We start from the raw sequence: 19,837 nt of genomic DNA on the forward strand, positions 1-19,837 counted from the left end.
CAAGTAATTTTTTTTAAACGCCTGCCTTGCGCACTTTCAAGGTGAAGCAACTCTTGCATTCAGACCTCTGACAGACATGCGTATCTTGGAAATTTGTGCACAACCACCGAAGAGGTGTGATACGGGGAAGTCAGCGGGTAGTCCTAATTTTTGGATGGTGGAGTTTTTGAGACGTGGACTCTCTTGCGGGGTTTTAAAAGGAAATGATTAGGTAGGTCGGTAGGCAGGTTATTGATCCCGGGGGGGGGGGGAATTCAGTTGTCAGCAGTTAAATACATAAATAAACAGACAATATAAACATCAGACACGACAAAAACGATAAAAGACCCTGTCAGCCATAGACGTCTATTAGACCTAATTTAGACGTCTAAAATTGGTTTCGGTATAGACCTAAAATAGACGTCTAAATTAAAAACATCAAATATGATCATATTTCGAAATTTTAAAGTCTCAACCAGCTGTAAGTTTTATAAATAATGTACAGACGTTGTTTGGATTTGTGTTTAACAACATATTGATCCGTACATGTGAATTGGTTATTTCTGTAACCTGATATAGATGTTTATTTTAGGTTATTTTATAAACCTAAAATAGACGTCTAAATTACGTCTATATATAGACCTAATATAGACGTCTAAATTAGGTCTATATATAGACCTAAAATGGTTGACAAATTTAAATCCATTAAATATGAAATATTAAACCATAAACCAGCTGTAGGTTGTATAAATAATGAACAGAGGTTGCATTGCTTTGTTCTAAACAACCATTGATCCGGGTAAAGTGTGGTTATTTCTGAAACCTGTTCGATGTCTATATTAGGTCTATCTGTAGACCTCATTTAGACGTCTATATTAGGTCTACACATAGACTTAATTTAGATGTCTATTTTAGATCTATAATAACCTAAAAAAATAACCTAACCTAAAAAAATAAATAATCAAATATGAAATATTAAACCCAAAACCATTCTGTAAGTCGTATACATAATGTACAGAAGTCGTGTTGCTTTATTTTAAACAACCATTGATCCGTGTGAAGTGTGGTTATTTCTGTGACCTGATTTTAGGTCTATGGAATAACCTAAAATAGATGACAAAATTAAATCCATCAAATATGATCATATTAAACCCAAAACAACCATTGATCCGTGTAAAGCGTCATTGGGGCTATGGAATAACCTAAAATATACGACAAAATGAAATCCATAAAGTATAAAATATTAAACCCAAAACTATTCTGTAAGTTGTATAAATAATGTACAGAAGTTGTGATGCTTTGTTTTAAACAACCATTTATCCGTGTGAAGTGTGGTTATTTCTGTAACCTGATATTAGGGCTATGGAACAACCTAAAATAGACGACAAAATTAAAATATAAAACTCTGAACCAGCTGTAAGTTGTATAAATAATGTACAGAATTTTAAACTATTATTAATTTTAACCATACGTCTACTTGTAGATTGTCTGACCATGTGGGGGATTGAATTAAATACATTAGATAGTGGATGCCCAAAGAAAAGCTCAAGTGGAGCAAAATAAAATAAGTAAAATAAAATAACGACTAGGGGGGGGGGGGATTCGCAGGGTACCAAAAAGTTACAAAACCATTCACTCCGGATGAGCTTTGAGATGATGGCATGGCAAAGATGTAATTTCCCTTTTTTACCCATGTAGTGATTTGTGACTCCAGATTTAGCTCAAGGAGTGGCACGTGAAAAAGTAGGTGCTTATCTTCTGATGTCATTAAAATGTGCATCTAACTTTGTTTTGCGCTCAACAGGCCTTGGAACTCTAAGGCAAATCACTTCAAAAGTTAAAATTGTGTTGTGTCATGTTATTAACAGCAGTTAATGGGTGAATTGTCAAATCAGACATCTTTTTCCCTTTCCCTTTTTCAGACTCTAAGCCTGGAGATAAGAAGAGCATCTGTATTAAAAACGGATCGAACTCCACAAGGTACAGATTGATTTTTGATTTATTCTTGATTGTAGAAGTTATCACAACTGCCTTGCGTTATCTTTGGAAATTGATCTGTTATTGGTGGTTTGAATATACTTATGTATGCTTAGCTACTGTCGCGCATATGCAAAAAGTGTATGTTGTAATTGCAATCTTCAATATGGAACTTGCATTTATGACATGTCATTGCCTTGACTTTCACACTCCGGAAAACATGGCAGATGTCAAAGTGCAAAATTAAACCCAGGTTTACCCTATACATTTTCATCATTTGGATAACAACTTGTAGAACAAGCAATTTTATCAGTACTATTTTAAAATAACGTGATTGGATATGTACAACAGCCAAATTAGTTTGCACCACATTCAAAGGCACAAACAGAATGCCACAATTTTTTTTCAAACAGGGCAAAGTTTATCATTGGAGAATGGTTAATTTGGATCTTGTAGCTAACATTTGCTTCCTTCTTCAACAGCTAGGAAGTGTGTGTGAAACGCCGGGAAAAGTAAGAGGTTTTTTTTGTAGGCATTAGTCATTTAAAAAGAGGTCATAGCTGCAGTAATTTAAGTGAGTATTGTATTTCTATTTCTCTTTATTCTCAGTTTCTGAAGGTCATCGTGGAGCCCCTTCTGGCAATCCCTGGGTTGAGGAGCCTCAACTCTCATTCAGAATGTGACACGGAGAGTGGACGGTGCCAATGACTGATCTGGAGACCTTTGACATGATGTCCAAGGAAATAAATGACAAACAGGATGCAAGACTGAATGACAGAATGATTAAGCTTAGAATTGGTTAGTCACAATTTTGGATGTCCCCCCACCCCTCACTCTTGATAGCTTACAAATGGAGCCTGTAGGGTTCTGTTTGGTTTAATTGCTGTACTGTCAAAGTTACTGACTTTTAAGTTACTTTTTTGCTTGATTTTGTCAGACTTGGATCAAGGAGAGGACTCGGATGCAGAGTGCCAACAAAAAAGGAATTTATTCTGACAGGTTGGAGTCAGCAAAAAACCAAAAGCGCCTCAAAAGAGGGAAAACACGGTGGCAAAAAACAAAAACTGAAAAACACAGAGCTTAGGCTTGACAACAAAGGTCTCTTCACAAACTAGGTTCTCTAAAGGGTCTCTTTAACTCATGCGATCGCTGGTGCTCTGGACGGGACAAGACGCACTGACACAAGACAAGGGGAAGACTCTGACTAAATACACACAGAAGGGTAAGGGCACAGGTGCAGACAATTAGGATCAAGGACACAGGTGCACACAATTGGGATCAGGGAATACAAGTAGACTGACGCACAGAGGAAGGACTCACAAACTGAAACGAGAGGAGACAGGAAGTGACGATACGACAAACAGGACAAGACAACAATAACCCACAAAACATGACGGCATGACAGATTTACAAGAAAAAAAAGTCCTCAATTCAATTTTGTCTACTCTTAATTCCACTCTTCTGAGACACTGTTCATAATTCCTTGTATACAGATTGTATGCAGATTGTCTTGTGTTAGGAGGCCGCTTATTTGAAGACGTGCATGTTTCCAAGACCATGGACAGGTATGATTAGTTTGACATCTGTACTGTAGATTTAAAAAAAGACAACAGTGAAGGCTTACGATGTGGTGGCTGCGCTCAATGTTGACATTTCTTTTCTGTTGTAAACTCTACACAAATGCCAATGACAACGTTCAATATGCGTGCTCGTGTGACTCGTGCAGAGGGCCCTCAGGAAGACTGCTCTGATAGCACTGGTAAATAAAAAAATTAAAAACTGTCTGCTCATTCCTGTGCGATTGCTCTTCATGTTCGAAATGTGCGACTGACATGAGATGCATCAAGGAAAAACTATTCTACAGGTAGTCATGTTTTCTTTCCCATATTCATATTTCTTTTACAGAGTAATCCCAAGGTCTACAATGGGTGGTGCCTGATGTACATTGAGTTCATCTTTGTAGAAGCTGTTGGCGACACGCACAGAGGCCACGGATGATGAAACAAGGACCGCAATGGCTTTAAAATTAAAACGGGCTCCAGCGCTGAGTAGCAAAGGGGGCTATCAAAAGCCCACAAGAGAGTGATGTTTATATTGCTGTGTTTCGCCGAGCTGGTTGTTTTGTTTGATATGTCCTACATAAAATATGTATATATTTATATTGTAACGTAGTAGTTTTGTTATTTTAAATAGCCCCCATTTTTTAATACTGTATGTGTATTTTTACATTTTTAAGCATATGATTTAAAAACATTGCACATTTATATTTCTGATGGTTGGATAATGTTTGATAAAATGTTTTTATTTAGGTTCATTTAACGTTTTGGTTAATTTTCAAAGTCAAAAAGTCAAAGTCAAAGTCTGCTTTATTGTCAACCACTTCACATGCCAAGACACACAATTTTAACATCAAAAGGTGTATTTATATCTGCAGGTAACATAAGTATGACTGTCACTGAAACCTAATTCTGTATTAAAAAATGTAAATCTTCACACCCTGGACCATCACTAATCAAATGCATTTTCACAACATCCTGGAACTACACAAAGGTAAGGATCACACATTAACTGTATTGAAGAGAACCTCAATGTTGAATAGACGTCTAGATGTTCAAATGATCACTAGCTATTAGCCATCATTCGAACGTCAACTCAATAAACGTCTAAAAAAACGTTCACATATAGACGTCTAATAGACGTCTATCCCGTAGTCTAAAAGACGTCTAATAGACGTCTATGCCGTAGACGTCTATGCTATAGACGTCTATGCTATAGACGTCTATGACAGACGTCTATATTTGTTACACTTTTAGACCATTTTTAGATGTTTTAGCCGAGACGTCTGGTTAGAATATAGACGTCTAATAGATGTCTATTAGACGTCTAATAGACATCTATTAGACGTCAAAATGCTCGCAGGGGACATGCAATTAAAACGCCTTTAAATTGTAGGAGAAATTTCATGTCTTCCTTTTAGCAAATACTACAAGCTAAATGTTTATGACCCACCCACCTCATTTAAAGCCTTTTGTGATTGTGCTGGGAAAAAGTTTAAAATGATCATTACTGTATAAATTTTGCATGTAATACAGGGATATAGAGAATAAAAGATCATTTACAGGACAACATAAGACGATTCATATCTTACCTGCACTCGATGCGCATGTTCAAAGAAATTAACTACAACGTTGCATCGATTACAGGACATCTTCCATTTTGGCCCAGAAGTTGGATCCAGCACCAAAACTCCACTGTCACACTCCACACATTGTCCAATCCCCAAGGAGTTGAGAGAGTGCTGGCAAGAAGGATGGGTACATTCATTGCATCCTACATCTAGGAGAATTGGGAAGGACCACAGAAGGTAACATGAATTATGGACAATATTTTGAATATATAAAACATTATGGAAACAAATATGAAACCTAAAATATTTGTTAATTCTATAAAATCTGAAATAATCCTAATCATGGTAATCAGGCGAGGTGAGAAGCTAGCGGTGAGCGGCAAGGAGCTACAGGTATGCGGCGCGGCGAAGGGCTACATTTCGAGCTAGAGCGGCGGGTGAGCGGAGAGCTCTTGGGATGCCAAGCGGTAACCCGATTCACCAGGCCCCAATAATGGCAACCCCAGGCACCAGTAGTGAAAGGCAGCGGTCGACCCACAGAGTCGAGCACCAGCTGCTAGCACCAAAACATGCCACCAAAGCAAACATGAGAACAAAAGCCTGAGGATGACTACATCACATTTACACAGGTAAATGAAACACTCCAACAACAAAAATAAAAACAAGGTTTTGTTAAAATGATACTGGACTGTATTAGTTAGTTTGGTTGTCCTCAGACAAGCTTCCATAGTAGAAGCTATACATTGCTAATAATGACTGTGGGGCGCAGCTCCTCACAGCATCCCCAATCCAACCCTTAATGCTGAGTGTTAAGCAGGGAGGCATTGGGTTCCATTTTATAGTCTTTTGGTATGACTCAGCCAGGGATCGAACCCACGACCTCCCAGTCTCTGGGCGGACACTCATACCATAAGGCCACTGAGCTGGTCAATGATTTATAATATATATTATTGACCAGCTCAGTATAATATATAATATATAATTAGTATATAATGCACGACTTGATAATATCACAAAGGAACTGCACTTTGTGATAAAAGCCAGTAAACACTTCACACAGAAGAAGGTTGATGACAATAAAATTACAAAAACTAAATCAGATGATAGACAAAAATATGCAAACGGAAATCTATAAGTTGTGTGATAGTCAACTCTTATTAACTGACAAAAGAGAAATAACTTGGTGAATGATGGAATTGAAGAGACACCAGGTGAAACATGGGAAGACACTGATGAAAAAGTATTGATTCTTTTTTTTTTTAACGAAAAACTACAACCTGATGTGGACATCACACAGTTAGACCTAAACCTGAAAGGGCCAGACCCAGGCAAATTGTTATTAAACTTGTTAAAAGTAAAGATAAAACAAGGATTCTACAAAATGCAAAGTATCTCAAGGGATCAAATATATAGATATACGAGGACAGAAGGTATTCACGCAAAAAGACCTGATTTCACAAGTGAAAGCAGCATGTGAGAAAAGAGACATTGCCTACTTACGATATGATAAAAGATGTGATTCACCTCCATACAAGCACACCAAAACATTGGACGAATGTTGTCATATAAATACACATGCTTGTTGTAACTTCTCAAAGCAAGACAGGTTTCTTGCCCCAAACGCACACGCGCGCGCCCCCGCCCCCACACACACCCACCCACACACCCACACACACACACACACAGGACATACACACATACAAGACATGCACACACACAAACATTTCCATATGGGAGGGTATCGTGAGACTTGGAACTGCCTCTTACCAGGTCAAATGCAATAAAACGCAGCACAAGGGAAGTGGAACTTCGAAAGACCTTAGAGAGCCGAGAGCTCCACTTTCCCTTGTTGCGCAACAGGTATTGGTAGATCAGGTTGTGTTCTTGGTCTCCTGTCTCTTTCTGGTGCATGTATTATTGTTACTTAATAGAATAACCCTATCAATACGTATGCAATTCCATGTAGGGAGCCATCGACCCAGAGAAGGACCGCAATTACTTATGGAAATAAAAACAGCAATTCCATAAACTCGACAGACTAAGTAATATAGTATTCTTACTTTTTTTCATGTCCCTGAAAGGCGGGTTGCTGAAGCAATAGGGGCACAGGGGGTAACTTTTGCCTCGGGTGCCAGACGTCCACAGCACGAGCTCAAAGTCATCCAGTGGACAGCGAAGTTCTTTATATAGTTTGATGGCTCCATTCTGGGGTAGACTATATGTCTCATCACAGTGGGAGCAGTGGAGTCGACTGGGTTTGGCCTGCAAACATGTTAGGCTGATGTAAACAACAATACATTTTATATGTAATGCAATTTAAATTACAAAGAAATTTAGAGGTTCTAGTGCCGTGGTTCTTAACCTTGTTGGAGGTACCGAACCCCACCAGTTTCATACACGCATTCATCAAACCCCTCTTTAGTAAAAAAAAATTTTTTCTCAAATGCAAGACATAGATGTTTGTTACTAGTGCACAAAATGAGCTGTGTAGGAACATCTGTCAGGATTCGGAGTGTGGAAATGGAGCAGGGCGACCAAGTGCAGCTTGGACCAGGGTTTATTGACAGAACTCAAAATACAGACTTGGTAAACTAACATAACTCACTAACAAAACCAACAACAGGACTGACCGGGACGTGAAACAAGAAGACAGCAGGACATAACGACAGCAACAGGAACCAAGAAGACATCGTGACACTAACACACGCACACAACAACAGACACGCAATGATCCGACAGGACTTAAATACAAGACAGGTAACAAGAGGATCATGAGCACACAGGAGGGGAGGGGCGAGCACACAGACAGAAACCACGGACATGAGCACACAGGAGGGGCGAGTCGTGACATCACCTTTTTCAAAAAACAAAAACAACACAATGCATGAACTCACAACAAATGACATACCTACAAATCAGTGTGACATTTGCTGTTGCCATTGCGAGACCAATTCAGATATGCGTCATCGTGAATTTACACAATAAATCAGGTGTGTCCGCAGTGGAGGCTCTGCCGAAGCCCTACGGTTCGATCGAACCGAGGTTAAGAACTATTGTTCTAGAGATTAAAAAATATATATATATTTTAAGTGGTCAGTTACAGCAAACGACTGGATAAGGTAAATGAAACAAATTTGGGAGCAAGATAAAAAAATGGAGATTAATAAGCCAACATTATAATTATTCTATATTTCATATTATTCCAAGTATTAAATACTTCATACAGTGATCTCTCACTAAGCGAAATTTCGTTTTTTCGCGGGTGGTTTTGGAACGCATTTCCCGTGAAAAAACGAAATTCTGCTAAGTGGAAACAGTACCGTAATTCTCGCACCATAAGGCGCACTGGATTATAAGGCACACCCTCATTGAATTTTTTATTTTAGAAATTATTTCATATATAAGGCGCACCGGATTAAAAGGCGCATAAAATAGAAGCTATACTGCAACAAACTGAGGTTGACTGGGTTGCGGTATGCATTCACTAGCCAATAATCAATGAGCCCTCTGTAAACAATTGCGTTTCTCAAACTATCTCTCCCATAAAATGATCGGAACTGACTAAAGTTCGATCTAACACAGTGGTACTGGTTACTTATGTTTCCCTTCCATATCAATCCGTAAATTTACTCGAAACATTAACGGCGCAGCCTATTTTGAAATGAAATAGCCTCGTGCGTATAGCAGCTATCATTATAGCATTAGCCACCCGCAAACTCCCATGAGCCTCAGCTTGCAGACTCCCATGAGCCTCAGCAAAGTGTCATGGCAGCCCCCTGTAAACAATCGCGTTTCTCAAACTAGCTCCTATAAAATGATCGGAACTGACTAAAGTTCGATCTAACACATTGGTACTGCTTACTTGTTTCCCTTCCATATCGATCCGTAAATTTACTCGAAACATTAACGGAGAAGCCTATTTTTAAATGAAATAGCCTCGTGCGTATAGCAGCTATCATTATAGCATTAGCCACCCGCAAACTCCCATGAGCCTCAGCTCACAGACTCCCATGAGCCTCAGCAAAGTGTCGTGGCAGCCCCCTGTAAACAATCACGTTTCTCAAACTCTCTCCCATAAAAGTGATCGGAACCAACTAAAGACTGATTTAACACATTGGTGCTGCTTATTTATGATTTCGTTGGATATTGATCCGTAAACACACTCGAAAACATTAACGGAACAGCCTATTTTGAAATGAAATAGCCTCGCGGGTACAACAGCTATTCAGTGACGCCCCCTGACCACGGTTGCCGTAATGCTGGGAAGCGATGCGACATTGTAATTTACTAGTCGTACTAAAACGTATTAAAACATTTTGGCAGAGCGCTGTGTACAACCAGTATGGATCAACAAATTCATCAATGGATCCATATATAAGGCGCTCTGCATTATAAGGCGCACTGTGGTTTTTTGAGTAAATTTTAAGTTTTTAAGTGCGCCTAATATTGTGGAAAATACGGTATATACATTATTTTGAAATTTAAACACCACTGTGTTGAAATTTCGTCCGTCTCACAACTCAGAGGGTGCGGGTTCAATTCCACCTCCGCATGTTCTCTCCATGCCTGATTGGGTTTTCTCCAAGCACTCCAGTTTCCGTCCACATCCCAAAAACATGCATGGCAGGCCGATTGAGAACTCCAAATTGCCTGTGGGTGTGCGAGTGCGGGTGGTTGTTCAGCTCTGTGTGCCCTATGATTGACTGGCAATCAATTCAGGGTGTCCCCTGCCTCCTGCCCAATGACTGGTGGGATAGGCACCAGCACGTCCGCGACCCTCGTGGGGACAAGTGGTACAGAAAATGGATGGATGTGTTGAAATTTCCAACAGGGTGTTTCTTCTTGCCCGCAAGAGGGCATAGGTGTGTACTGTAAGTTAATTAGAAGTATAGTTTATCTTGCAAAGCAATGCAAAGTGTCCGTCAAGAGAATTGCCACACTACACTAACCTGGGGGTAGCGAAAAACAAAAGTGAGTCATGGTTGCACATGAATCTCCTGTTGTGTTAATAATAATAATAATTCATTAAATTTGTATAGCGCTTTTCAAAAACCCAAAGACGCTTACAGGGAACAAGGCAAAGACATACATGAGGGGAGGGGGACGGGGAAGAGACAATGGGATAAAATTAAGAAGAGGAAACCAGTTATGGGTAGGGGAGGTCATAGGCTTGAGAGAAGAGGTACGTTTTTAGACGGGACTTAAATATGGGGAGTGTGGGTGAGTCACGGACAGACTGAGGGAGAGAGTTCCAGAGTCGGGGTGATGTGCAGGAGAAGGCTCTGTCACCGAAGGATTTGAGTTTAGATTTTGGGACTGTCAGACGTGAAGTATTGGAGGATCGGAGGGGACGGTTGGGGCAGTAGGGGACAAGGAGGTCGGATAGGTAAGTGGGAGCCAGGTGGTGAAGGGCTTTGAAGGTGAGGAGTGTCTTGAAGATGACACGCTCCTTAATGGGGAGCCAGTGAAGAGAGTTGGGGTCCAATACACAATATTAAAGTTTTTTAAACCCTCCCCAGTACTTTGACGCTACATTAACCTTTACCTTTACCTTAATAACCATTCCCACATTGTTCTGTGCATGTGTTGTACCTTTACAGTAAATAAAAGAAAAAAACGTGATATTGTCACGTGTCGCGACTCCTTCTGCACTAGTTGGTGCTTTTTCCCTCGCGCGTGACCGGATGCCGCCTCCTGCACTTGAACTCCGTCACGTCTGCAGTGAAGCACATTGCTCAGAGGCACACGCCGCGCTATCAGCGTGTATTAAAAGACGGTTCACCTATCACTTATGAAGCCGCGAAGTAGCACATTCGCAAAAGATGAAGCATGAAATGGCGAGGGATCACTGTACTACAAAAATTATATATACATACGCACGCACGCACGCACGTTCTATTATGTGCTTTCTAAGCTGTGGAGCCAAGGAGTATTTTGTGGAGGAACTTCTGACTAAGAAGGTATGGCATTTTTTTTAATTAAACACAGTAATTTGCTTTTTACTTTACCTGGAGTCTACTACAACAAAAGTGACAGCATCCTGTTGGCCCTGACCATACAAACGTCACGATTACAAAATGCTGTTTCTTACAATGAAAGAAAATAATCTATCCCCCTTGACAAACATTAAAATCTTGTAATTTGGTATTGGCAATAATTGTTTGATTTGTTTGGTCAACCTGCCTCAAATAAGTAAATGATGACTCATTGCCAGTCCCCCCATGTCTTTCATTTGGCTTAGGCTTTTAAGGTACTTGACACTGAATAAAAATGACAATTCACTACGGACATGTCATAGCCAGTCAATGACGACTAAAGCTACTTTAAATTCAGACGCAAGGGGCACAGAATTAATCTTCAATCAGGTCAAGGACGCAAATTGAGTACTGTAATTTTAGCTGTGAGTCATTTCAAAATACCGTATTTTCCGGACCATAAATCGCTCCGGAGTACAAGTCGCACCAGCCATAAAATGCATAATAAAGAAGAAAAAAACATACCGTATTTTTCGGACTAAAAGTCGCTCCGGAATATAGGTCGCATTAGCCATAAAATGCACAATAACGTGAAAAAAAACATATATAAGTCGCTCCGGAGAACAAGTCGCATTTTGGGGGAAATTTATTCGACAAAATCCAACACCAAGAACAGACATGAACGAGCAACAACAGGCTAAACGATAGGTATGCTAACGTGACATAAACACAAATGAAGAGCTGAGAACGGGCCTGACGTAACATTCAGAGTTATTCAAATAACTATTACCTAAATAACACGTTTATAAAACCATCTGTGTCACTCCAATTCATTAAATCCATCGATCGTCCTTTATGGAAACGATGCCGCGTATGCGCCGCTGACGTCTAAATATTCTAAATATTCCACAGACCCATATAACGATATATAAAGTATATATCAAATGACTATCATATAAACAACAATATTATCAAACCATCTGTCACTCCAAATCATTAAATCCATCGATCAAATTCCTCGTCCTTTGTCAACAACGCCGCGCGTGCGCCCTGACGTCAGCCTCGTCGTTATTCCACAGATCTAGTATATACGTAACTATATTATAGCGTGAACAAAGTACAAGGAAAGACGTGGGTTTGGTAAACGTCTCTTTCTTTAACAAAACAAGAGTTCAACGAGCCAACAAGTACTGAACTGTTAACTGCAGACCCTTCTACCTGCCCAGAGAGTTCACTGTTGTTAGCATCACGGCTGTGTACGTGCCTCCTAGCGCTAACACTAAAGAGGCCATGAGGGTTCTCTACCGGACAATCAGTGAGCTGCAATCCACGCACACAGAGGGGGTTTTCATCATTGCTGGGGACTTCAACCAGGCTAGCATGAAGACTATTCTCCCTCATTTTTACCAACACGTGGATTTTCCAACTCGGGGAGAGAACACTCTGGACTTGGTTTACACAAATATAAAGGATGCATTCAGAGCAGCCCCCCGCCCCCACCTCGGCTCTTCAGACCACCTATCTGTTATGCTAACCCCTGCATACAGGCCCCTGCTGATCAGAGCAAAACCCACAGTGAAGCAGGTGAGGGTGTGGTCTGAGGGGGCCATGGAGGCACTCCAGGACTGCTTTGAGTGCTCTGACTGGGACATGTTCAAAGCAGCAGCAACATATGACAATCAGATCAACATTGATGAGTACGCCATGACTGTGTCAGCCTACATCAACAAATGCTCCGAGGACGTCAGCACCATTAAGAACATCATCACCCGAGCCAACCAACGACCCTGGATGACTGAGGATGTACGTCATATGCTACGAGCACGGAACTCAGCCTTCAAGTCTGGCGACAAGGAGGCACTGAGGACAGCGAGAGCCAACTTGAACCGTGCCATCAGGCTAGCGAAGCGAAGCCACAGTCGGAAAATTCAGGATTTTTTCCACGACGCCAATAACACCAGGAGTATGTGGCAAGGCATACGGGCGATCACGGACTACAACTCACCCTCCCCCCCGGTGGGTGAGGTTGATGCTGACTTCCTAAATGGTCTAAATAACTTCTTTGGGCGTTTTGAGGCACTAAACAGCACTCCGGCAGTTAAAACTGTTCCCCACCAGGAAGAGGAGGTCCTCTGCCTTGACTCAGCCGACGTGTGGAAGACTCTGAGAAGAGTCAACCCACGTAAGGCCCCAGGCCCCGACAACATACCTGGGCGGGTGTTCAAGGAATGTGCAGGCCAGCTGGCTGGTGTCATCACAGACATTTTTAACATCTCGCTGGACCAAGCTAAAGTGCCAGTGTGCTTCAAGGCTGCCTCCATCATTCCGGTGCCGAAGAAACCTCAAATCACCTCATGGAATGACTACAGACCTGTGGCACTGACTCCCATCATGATGAAGTGCTTCGAGAGGCTGCTCAAAGATCACATCGTCTCCAGACTCCCCCCAACATTCGATCCGTTCCAGTTTGCCTACCGGCAGAACCGCTCCACTGAGGATGCCATCTCCTCCGTTCTTCACCTGAGCCTGGCTCACCTGGAGGAGAGGAACACCCACGTGCGGTTGCTGTTCCTGGACTTCAGCTCAGCGTTTAACACCATCATTCCACAACATCTGGTGGAAAAACTGGAACACCTGGGCTTCAGCACCCCCCTTCGGAACTGGCTGCTAGACTTCCTCACCAACAGACCTCAGTCAGTCCGGGTCGGACAGGACACCTCAGATGTCATCACCCTCAGCACAGGCTCCCCTCAGGGCTGCGTCCTGAGCCCCCTGCTGTTCACCCTGATGACACACGACTGCGCCCCCAGGTTCACCACCAATCACATCGTGAAGTTTGCAGACGACACAACGGTGGTGGGCCTCATCAGGGACAACAACGACCTGGACTACAGAGAGGAGGTGGAGCAGTTGGTGGGCTGGTGCAGAGAAAATAGCCTGATCCTGAATGTGGAGAAGACGAAGGAGATCATCGTCGACTTCAGGAAGAACCAGCCTCACCACGCTCCACTGATCATCAACAGCTCAGCTGTGGAGGTGGTCAGCAGCACTAAATTCCTGGGAGTCCACATCACAGACGACCTCACCTGGACTGTGAACACCACAACACTGGTCAAGAGGGCACAGAAGCGCTTGTACTTCCTGCGGAGGATGAGGAGAGCCCACCTGCCCCCACCCATCATGAGGACGTTCTACCGAAGCACCATAGAGAGCATTCTGACAAGCTGTCTCTCGGTGTGGTGTGGAGGTTGCAGCGCCTCCGATTGGAAGAACCTGAGGAGAGTGGTGAGGACAGCAGAGAGGATCATCGGTGCTCCTCTTCCCTCCATTCAGGACTTGTCATCCCAGCGCTGCGTGTCCCGAGCCCGAAATATTATCAGTGACCCATCACACCCCCACCATGGACTGTTCTCCCTGCTGCCCTCTGGGAAGAGGTTTCGCAGCATCCGCTGCAAGTCCACCAGGTTCTGCAATAGTTTTTTCCCTGCTGTCGTCAGACTGTTGAACATTCAAACGTAGCATTCCTCTGCGCACTTGTAAATACTGCTTTTGTCTCCTGCACTGTTCACATACTTTATCACTGCTGCACTTTGTACTTTATAATTATCTTATTTCATATTTTTATATAGAAGGTCACTTTTCTTTTTAACCAGCCGAAATACCTCTACATTGCTGAAAGCCGTATGCAACGAAATTTCATTTTGTACACACCTGGTGTTGACAAAATGACAATAAAGTTCTGTCTAAGTCTAAGTCTAAGTCTAACGATAAAAACATACAAGTTGCTATACGAAATAAAATATATCAAATAACTATAACATAAAGAGTTCACCACCACACGGCCCCAAGCACTGGCGTGGACTTCCAGGTGTGTGGCGACGTGGACTTCCATCCCCGGAGGTGGCACTTCCAGCCACGGAGGTGGAAGAGAGATCCATAGAAGAGGACCGGGCGTGCGTAAAAGCCATGACCGAGCCCCATCCACCGTCCCCGGACAGCCACCCGGCCGAGCGCCGGCCCCCGACTTCCATCCACGGAGGTGAAAGAGAGCTCCGTAGAGTAGGACCGGGCGTGCGTAAAAGCCATGTCCGAGCCCCATCCACCGTCCCTGGACAGCCACCCGGCCGAGCGCCGGCCCCCGACTTCAATCCACGGAGGTGAAAGAGAGCTCCGTAGAGTAGGATCGGGCGTGCGTAAAAGCCATAATAGTTTTTCAAACCTTCTGTGTCACTCCAAATCATTAAATCCTTCAAACTCTTCGTCCTCCGTGTCACTTGCAAACAAAGCCGCTAATGATGCTGGTAGTACGTGGGGCCCTTCGTCATCCCGTGATCGAATCTTTGTCCTTTATGTAAACAACCGCCGCGCCTCGCCACTGACCTCACTTGAAATTCAAATTAGAGTAATCATTGTGGTTCGTTTATCGCAGTTTAACTTTTTTTTTTTTTTTTTAATTTTGAACATTTGTGAAAAAATTCACATATAAGTTGCTCCTCAGTATAACCCCCCCCAAACTATGAAAAAAACCCACAATTTATAGTCCGAAAATTACGGTATATAGTAAGTCGCACCGGAGTACAAAATACAACACCAAGAACAGACATGAATAGGCAACAACAGGCTAAACGATACAGTATGCTAACGTTACATAAACGAGGAACTGAGAATAGAATAGAATAGATCTTTATTGTCATTGTCACTTGTACAACGAAATTTAAAAAGTGCCAACCGATCCGCGCATGCGATAAAAAAATAAATAGAATAAATAGAATAAAAAAATAAATAAAACAAGCTAAAAACCCACAGAAGAACATACACAGACACAATCATTTACGTTTAGCTGCATTCAATGTGATCGGGAGAGCACTGAGCCGCTGCAACTGCGTGCGTCGCCATCAGAACGTGCCTGACGTAACATATTAACAGTTATTCAACCAAATTTAACATAAATAAGTTTATCAAACCATCCGTGTCACTCCAAATCATTAAATCCACTGAATTTTTCACCCTCTGTGTCACTTATAAACAACGCCAATTATAAGTACATGCGCCGCTGACGTCAGACTCATCGTCAGTTGTGGTTCCAATTATTCCACAGGCTTATATAACTATATTGTAGCATTACCAAAGTACCAGGCAAGTCGTGGGCTAGTAACCGGCTCTTTATTTCACAAAACAAGAGTTCAACATACGCGCCAAGACATAGTGTGTGTACCCTCACTCTAACAACGCGCCCCGGCTCTCTCTTCCCGCAATCGGAAACTACAGAATTTTATCTATATACAAGTTGCTACACTATAAACTACAGGACTGTCTCAGAAAATTTAAATATTGTGATAAAGTTCTTTATTTTCTGTAATGCAATTAAAAAAACAAAAATGTCATACATTCTGGATTCATTACAAATCAACTGAAATATTGCAAGCCTTTTATTATTTTAATATTGCTGATTATGGCATACAGCTTAAGAAAACTCAAATATACTATCTCAAAATATTAGAATATTTCCTTAGACCAAGTAAAAAAAAAAGATTTATAACAGCAAAACAAAATCAAACATTTGAAAATGTCCATTAATGCACTCAGTACTTGGTTGGGAATCTTTTTGCACAGATTACTACATCATTCCAGCGTGGCATGGAGGCAATCAGCCTGTGGCATTGCTGAGGTGTTATGGATGCCCAGGATGCTTCAATAGCGGCCTTTAGCTCATTTGCATTGTTGGGTCTGGTGTCTTTCAGCTTCTTCTTCACAATACCCCACAAATTCTCTATGTGGTTCAGGTCAGGAGAATTGGCAGGCCAATCGAGGACAGTAATGCCATGATCAGTACACCATTTACTGGTGGTTCTGGCATTGTGGGCAGGTGCCAGATCATGCTGGAAAATGAAAATCATCATCTCCATAGAGCTCTTCAGCAGACGGAAGCATGTAGTGCTCTAAAATCTGCATTTACTCTGGACTTGATGAAACACAGTGGACTAACACCAGCAGCTGACATGGCTTCCCAAACCATCGCTGACTGTGGGAACTTCACACTGGATTTCAAGCAACTTGGATTTTGCTCCTCTCCAGCCTTTCTCCAGACTCTGGCGCCTTGACTTCCAAATGAAATACAAAACTTGCTTTCGTCTGAAAAGAGGACTTTGGACCACTCTGCAACTGTCCAGTGCTTCTTTTCCATAGCCCAAGTCAGACCCTTCTTCCGTTGTCTTGAGTTCAGAAGTGGCTTGACCATGGGCTATTGTAGCCCATTTCCCGGACACGTCTGTGAACAGTGCCTTTTGATACCTAGACTCCAGCTTCAGTCCACTGTCTTTGAAGCTCACCCAAATTCTGGAAGCGACTCTTCTTCACAATGCTGTTAAGGGTGCGGTCATCTCTCTTGGTTGTGCAGCGTTTCCTGCCACATTTCCCCCTTCCAACAAACTTTTTGTGGATGAGCACTGAAACTGCACTCTGTGAACAGTTTGCTCTTTGAGAAATTTCTTTTTGTGTCTTACCCTCCTGATGGAGGGTGTCAATGATGGTCCTCTGGACAGCAGTCAGATCAACAGTTTTCCCCATACTTGTGATTTAGTTTACTGAACCAAGCTGAGTGTTTTTCAAGGCTCAGGAAACCCTTGCAGGTGTTTCCAGTTAATTAGATGATTCAAGTGATTAGTTGAATACCCTACTAGTATACTTTTTCATGATATTCTAATATTTTGAGAAAGGATACTTGAGTTTTCTTAAGCTGTATGCCATAATCAGCAATATTAAAATAATAAAAGGCTTGCAATATTTCAGTTGATTTGTAATGAATCCAGAATGTATGACATTTTTTTGTTTTTTAATTGCATTACAGAAAATAAAGAACTTTATCACAATATTCAAATTTTCTGAGACAGTCCTGTATTTTTCAAATAACTATAACATAAATAACAAGTTTATCGAACCATCCGTGTCATTAAATCCAATGAAATCTTCGTCCCCTTTGTCAATCTGTGTCCTGTGTTATAAACAACTCAGCTGACTCTGGAAATCAGTGGATGGATTCAGACTCGTATTCAGTTGCAGTTCCAATTATTCCACAGGGCTAGATCGCCCTCACGCGGTTTAAAGTGAAAACAACATGTGAAGTGATAAACTACTAGTAAGTAAGTAATGTGTTAATGATCAAGGAATAATGTGTTAATAATTTCACATATAAGTCCCTCCTGATTATAACTCGCACCCCCCAGCCACACTATGAAAAAAACTGCGACAGGAAAATACGGTAAGTCTTTTTTTTTCTCATAGATTTGGACAAGTACCATCCCAAATTTTGGTTTCACTTCCTTCCCAAGAATAAAAAGTACAGAAAAGTACAACATATGATTTCTACACTCTATTGCACTTTTAAATACGTAATTGTATTTTAAACACTTATTAAAACATTTCAGCGTCACGGCTCCGCTCTGCTCTTGCAGTGTTGACCGGCTGACACACCCCTGCAGCCCAGCGTGAGGGCATCCGCAAAAGACATTTATAATTTTATTTTTAAGCACTTTATTGTATTTTTAAACATTTTAAAGTGTGAACGTGTCACGGCTTCGCTCTTGCGGTGCTGACCGGCTGACGCGCCCCCGCAGCCCAGCGCGAGGGCATCCGCACAAGACTTTTATAATTTTAATTTTAAATACAATAAAGTACAAGTAATAACTTTTAAACACTTTATTGTATCTTTAAATACTTCTTAAATAGCTTTAAAAAGCTTGCTATGCCCTTCTGCTTCGATGATGCACGACGCGAGCTCGCTGACCGGCTTATCAGCTTGCCTCGTCGTCCTGCTCCGCCGGCATTCCAGACCACCTTGTTTCCTTTAAACTTTGCCCAAATAAGCCCATGTTGCATTTAGTTGTCCTGCCTCATTTGTTACAACAAAACAAAGCGCAATTCAGAGATGCTGCCGATTCTGTTGACACAAACGGAGTGGAAAAGTGGATACGTATAGGAGATTGAGATAAAGCCTGGTTAGAGCTGCTCTTATCGGCAAGGATACAGATCAACATGTTCCCATTGGTATCCTACCGGCCAATAGTGTGCTGTAAAATCATATGGGCAGACAAAGCCCCGCGCTCCAGGTGATGCTGCAAAAAGCTGCGATGCACCGAATATATCTGCAATATTTATTTATTTATTTTTTTTCGGGGTTTTTTTGGTATGGCGCCGACGTGAGTGGCAGCCTCCCAGAAGTGTTTTCTCTTTATTTCCTTCTTTTCTCCTTTTTCTTTCTGTCTTTTTGTCCATTCGGCGATGCTGGTGCCTTCTACCGCACCTCGGTATCGCTTCGGATCGGATATTTTTTTTTTTTTCCCCTGGGACCGGGTTAGCTGCGCACATCGGTCGAGACCGGCGTAACTCTACGACGGCTTCCTGCTTATCCGGCCGGTGCTGACCGGGTCCCTCACCTTGGGCTCGTAGCCACGATCCCTGTGGGGAGTCCACTCCCTCGTGCTCGTCGGAACCAACAACCTTCGCCGTGCTAGCCCCGTGGTGACCATCTGCACGTGCCCCGACTGGGTGCCCAGGACGCTGCTCACACGCTTGCCTGGTTTGTGATGTTTTCACCGATTCACGACCACGGTCCATTGGGCGCCGTTGAACTGGACTGCCCTTACACCTGTCTATGGACCCCGTGGAGGCTATTTTGTGTGTTTTGGGGTGTTCTCTGATATTGAGGGGTGCTGGTTGGCCGCTGTTACTTTTTGCTTTGCTTTGCTTTGATGGCTTTTATCTTTCGCACTTTCTGGCTTTG

The 19,837-nt window shown here is 42.2% G+C and overlaps 1 protein-coding gene and 3 long non-coding RNA genes across 5 annotated transcripts in view; 2 read left to right on the forward strand and 2 right to left on the reverse strand.

Annotated features, from left to right (window-relative positions):
- top3b (DNA topoisomerase III beta) overlaps nt 1-19,837 on the reverse strand; it is an 82,239-nt gene that overhangs the window by 728 nt on the left and 61,674 nt on the right. For both annotated transcript variants that reach the window (XM_037259464.1, XM_037259463.1), the window contains exons 16-17: nt 7,144-7,345; nt 5,105-5,292 (exon numbers count right to left, since the gene is read on the reverse strand). In XM_037259464.1, coding sequence (XP_037115359.1) covers nt 5,105-5,292; nt 7,144-7,345 — 390 coding nt within the window. The remainder of the gene's footprint in view (nt 1-5,104; nt 5,293-7,143; nt 7,346-19,837) is intronic.
- LOC119127586 lies at nt 1,575-2,197 on the forward strand. The gene is made up of 2 exons (XR_005098871.1): nt 1,575-1,722; nt 1,902-2,197. It is a non-coding gene; the product is annotated as an uncharacterized LOC119127586 (long non-coding RNA).
- Nucleotides 3,361-3,701, reverse strand: LOC119127597. Its single transcript, XR_005098881.1, has 2 exons — nt 3,608-3,701; nt 3,361-3,539 (listed from the first exon to the last, which is right to left on the reverse strand). It is a non-coding gene; the product is annotated as an uncharacterized LOC119127597 (long non-coding RNA).
- On the forward strand, nt 3,624-4,123 carry LOC119127561. Its single transcript, XR_005098847.1, has 2 exons — nt 3,624-3,715; nt 3,862-4,123. It is a non-coding gene; the product is annotated as an uncharacterized LOC119127561 (long non-coding RNA).

The sequence above is a fragment of the Syngnathus acus genome, chromosome 9, assembly GCF_901709675.1.
Source record: "Syngnathus acus chromosome 9, fSynAcu1.2, whole genome shotgun sequence".
NCBI classification, from domain to species: domain Eukaryota; kingdom Metazoa; phylum Chordata; class Actinopteri; order Syngnathiformes; family Syngnathidae; genus Syngnathus; species Syngnathus acus.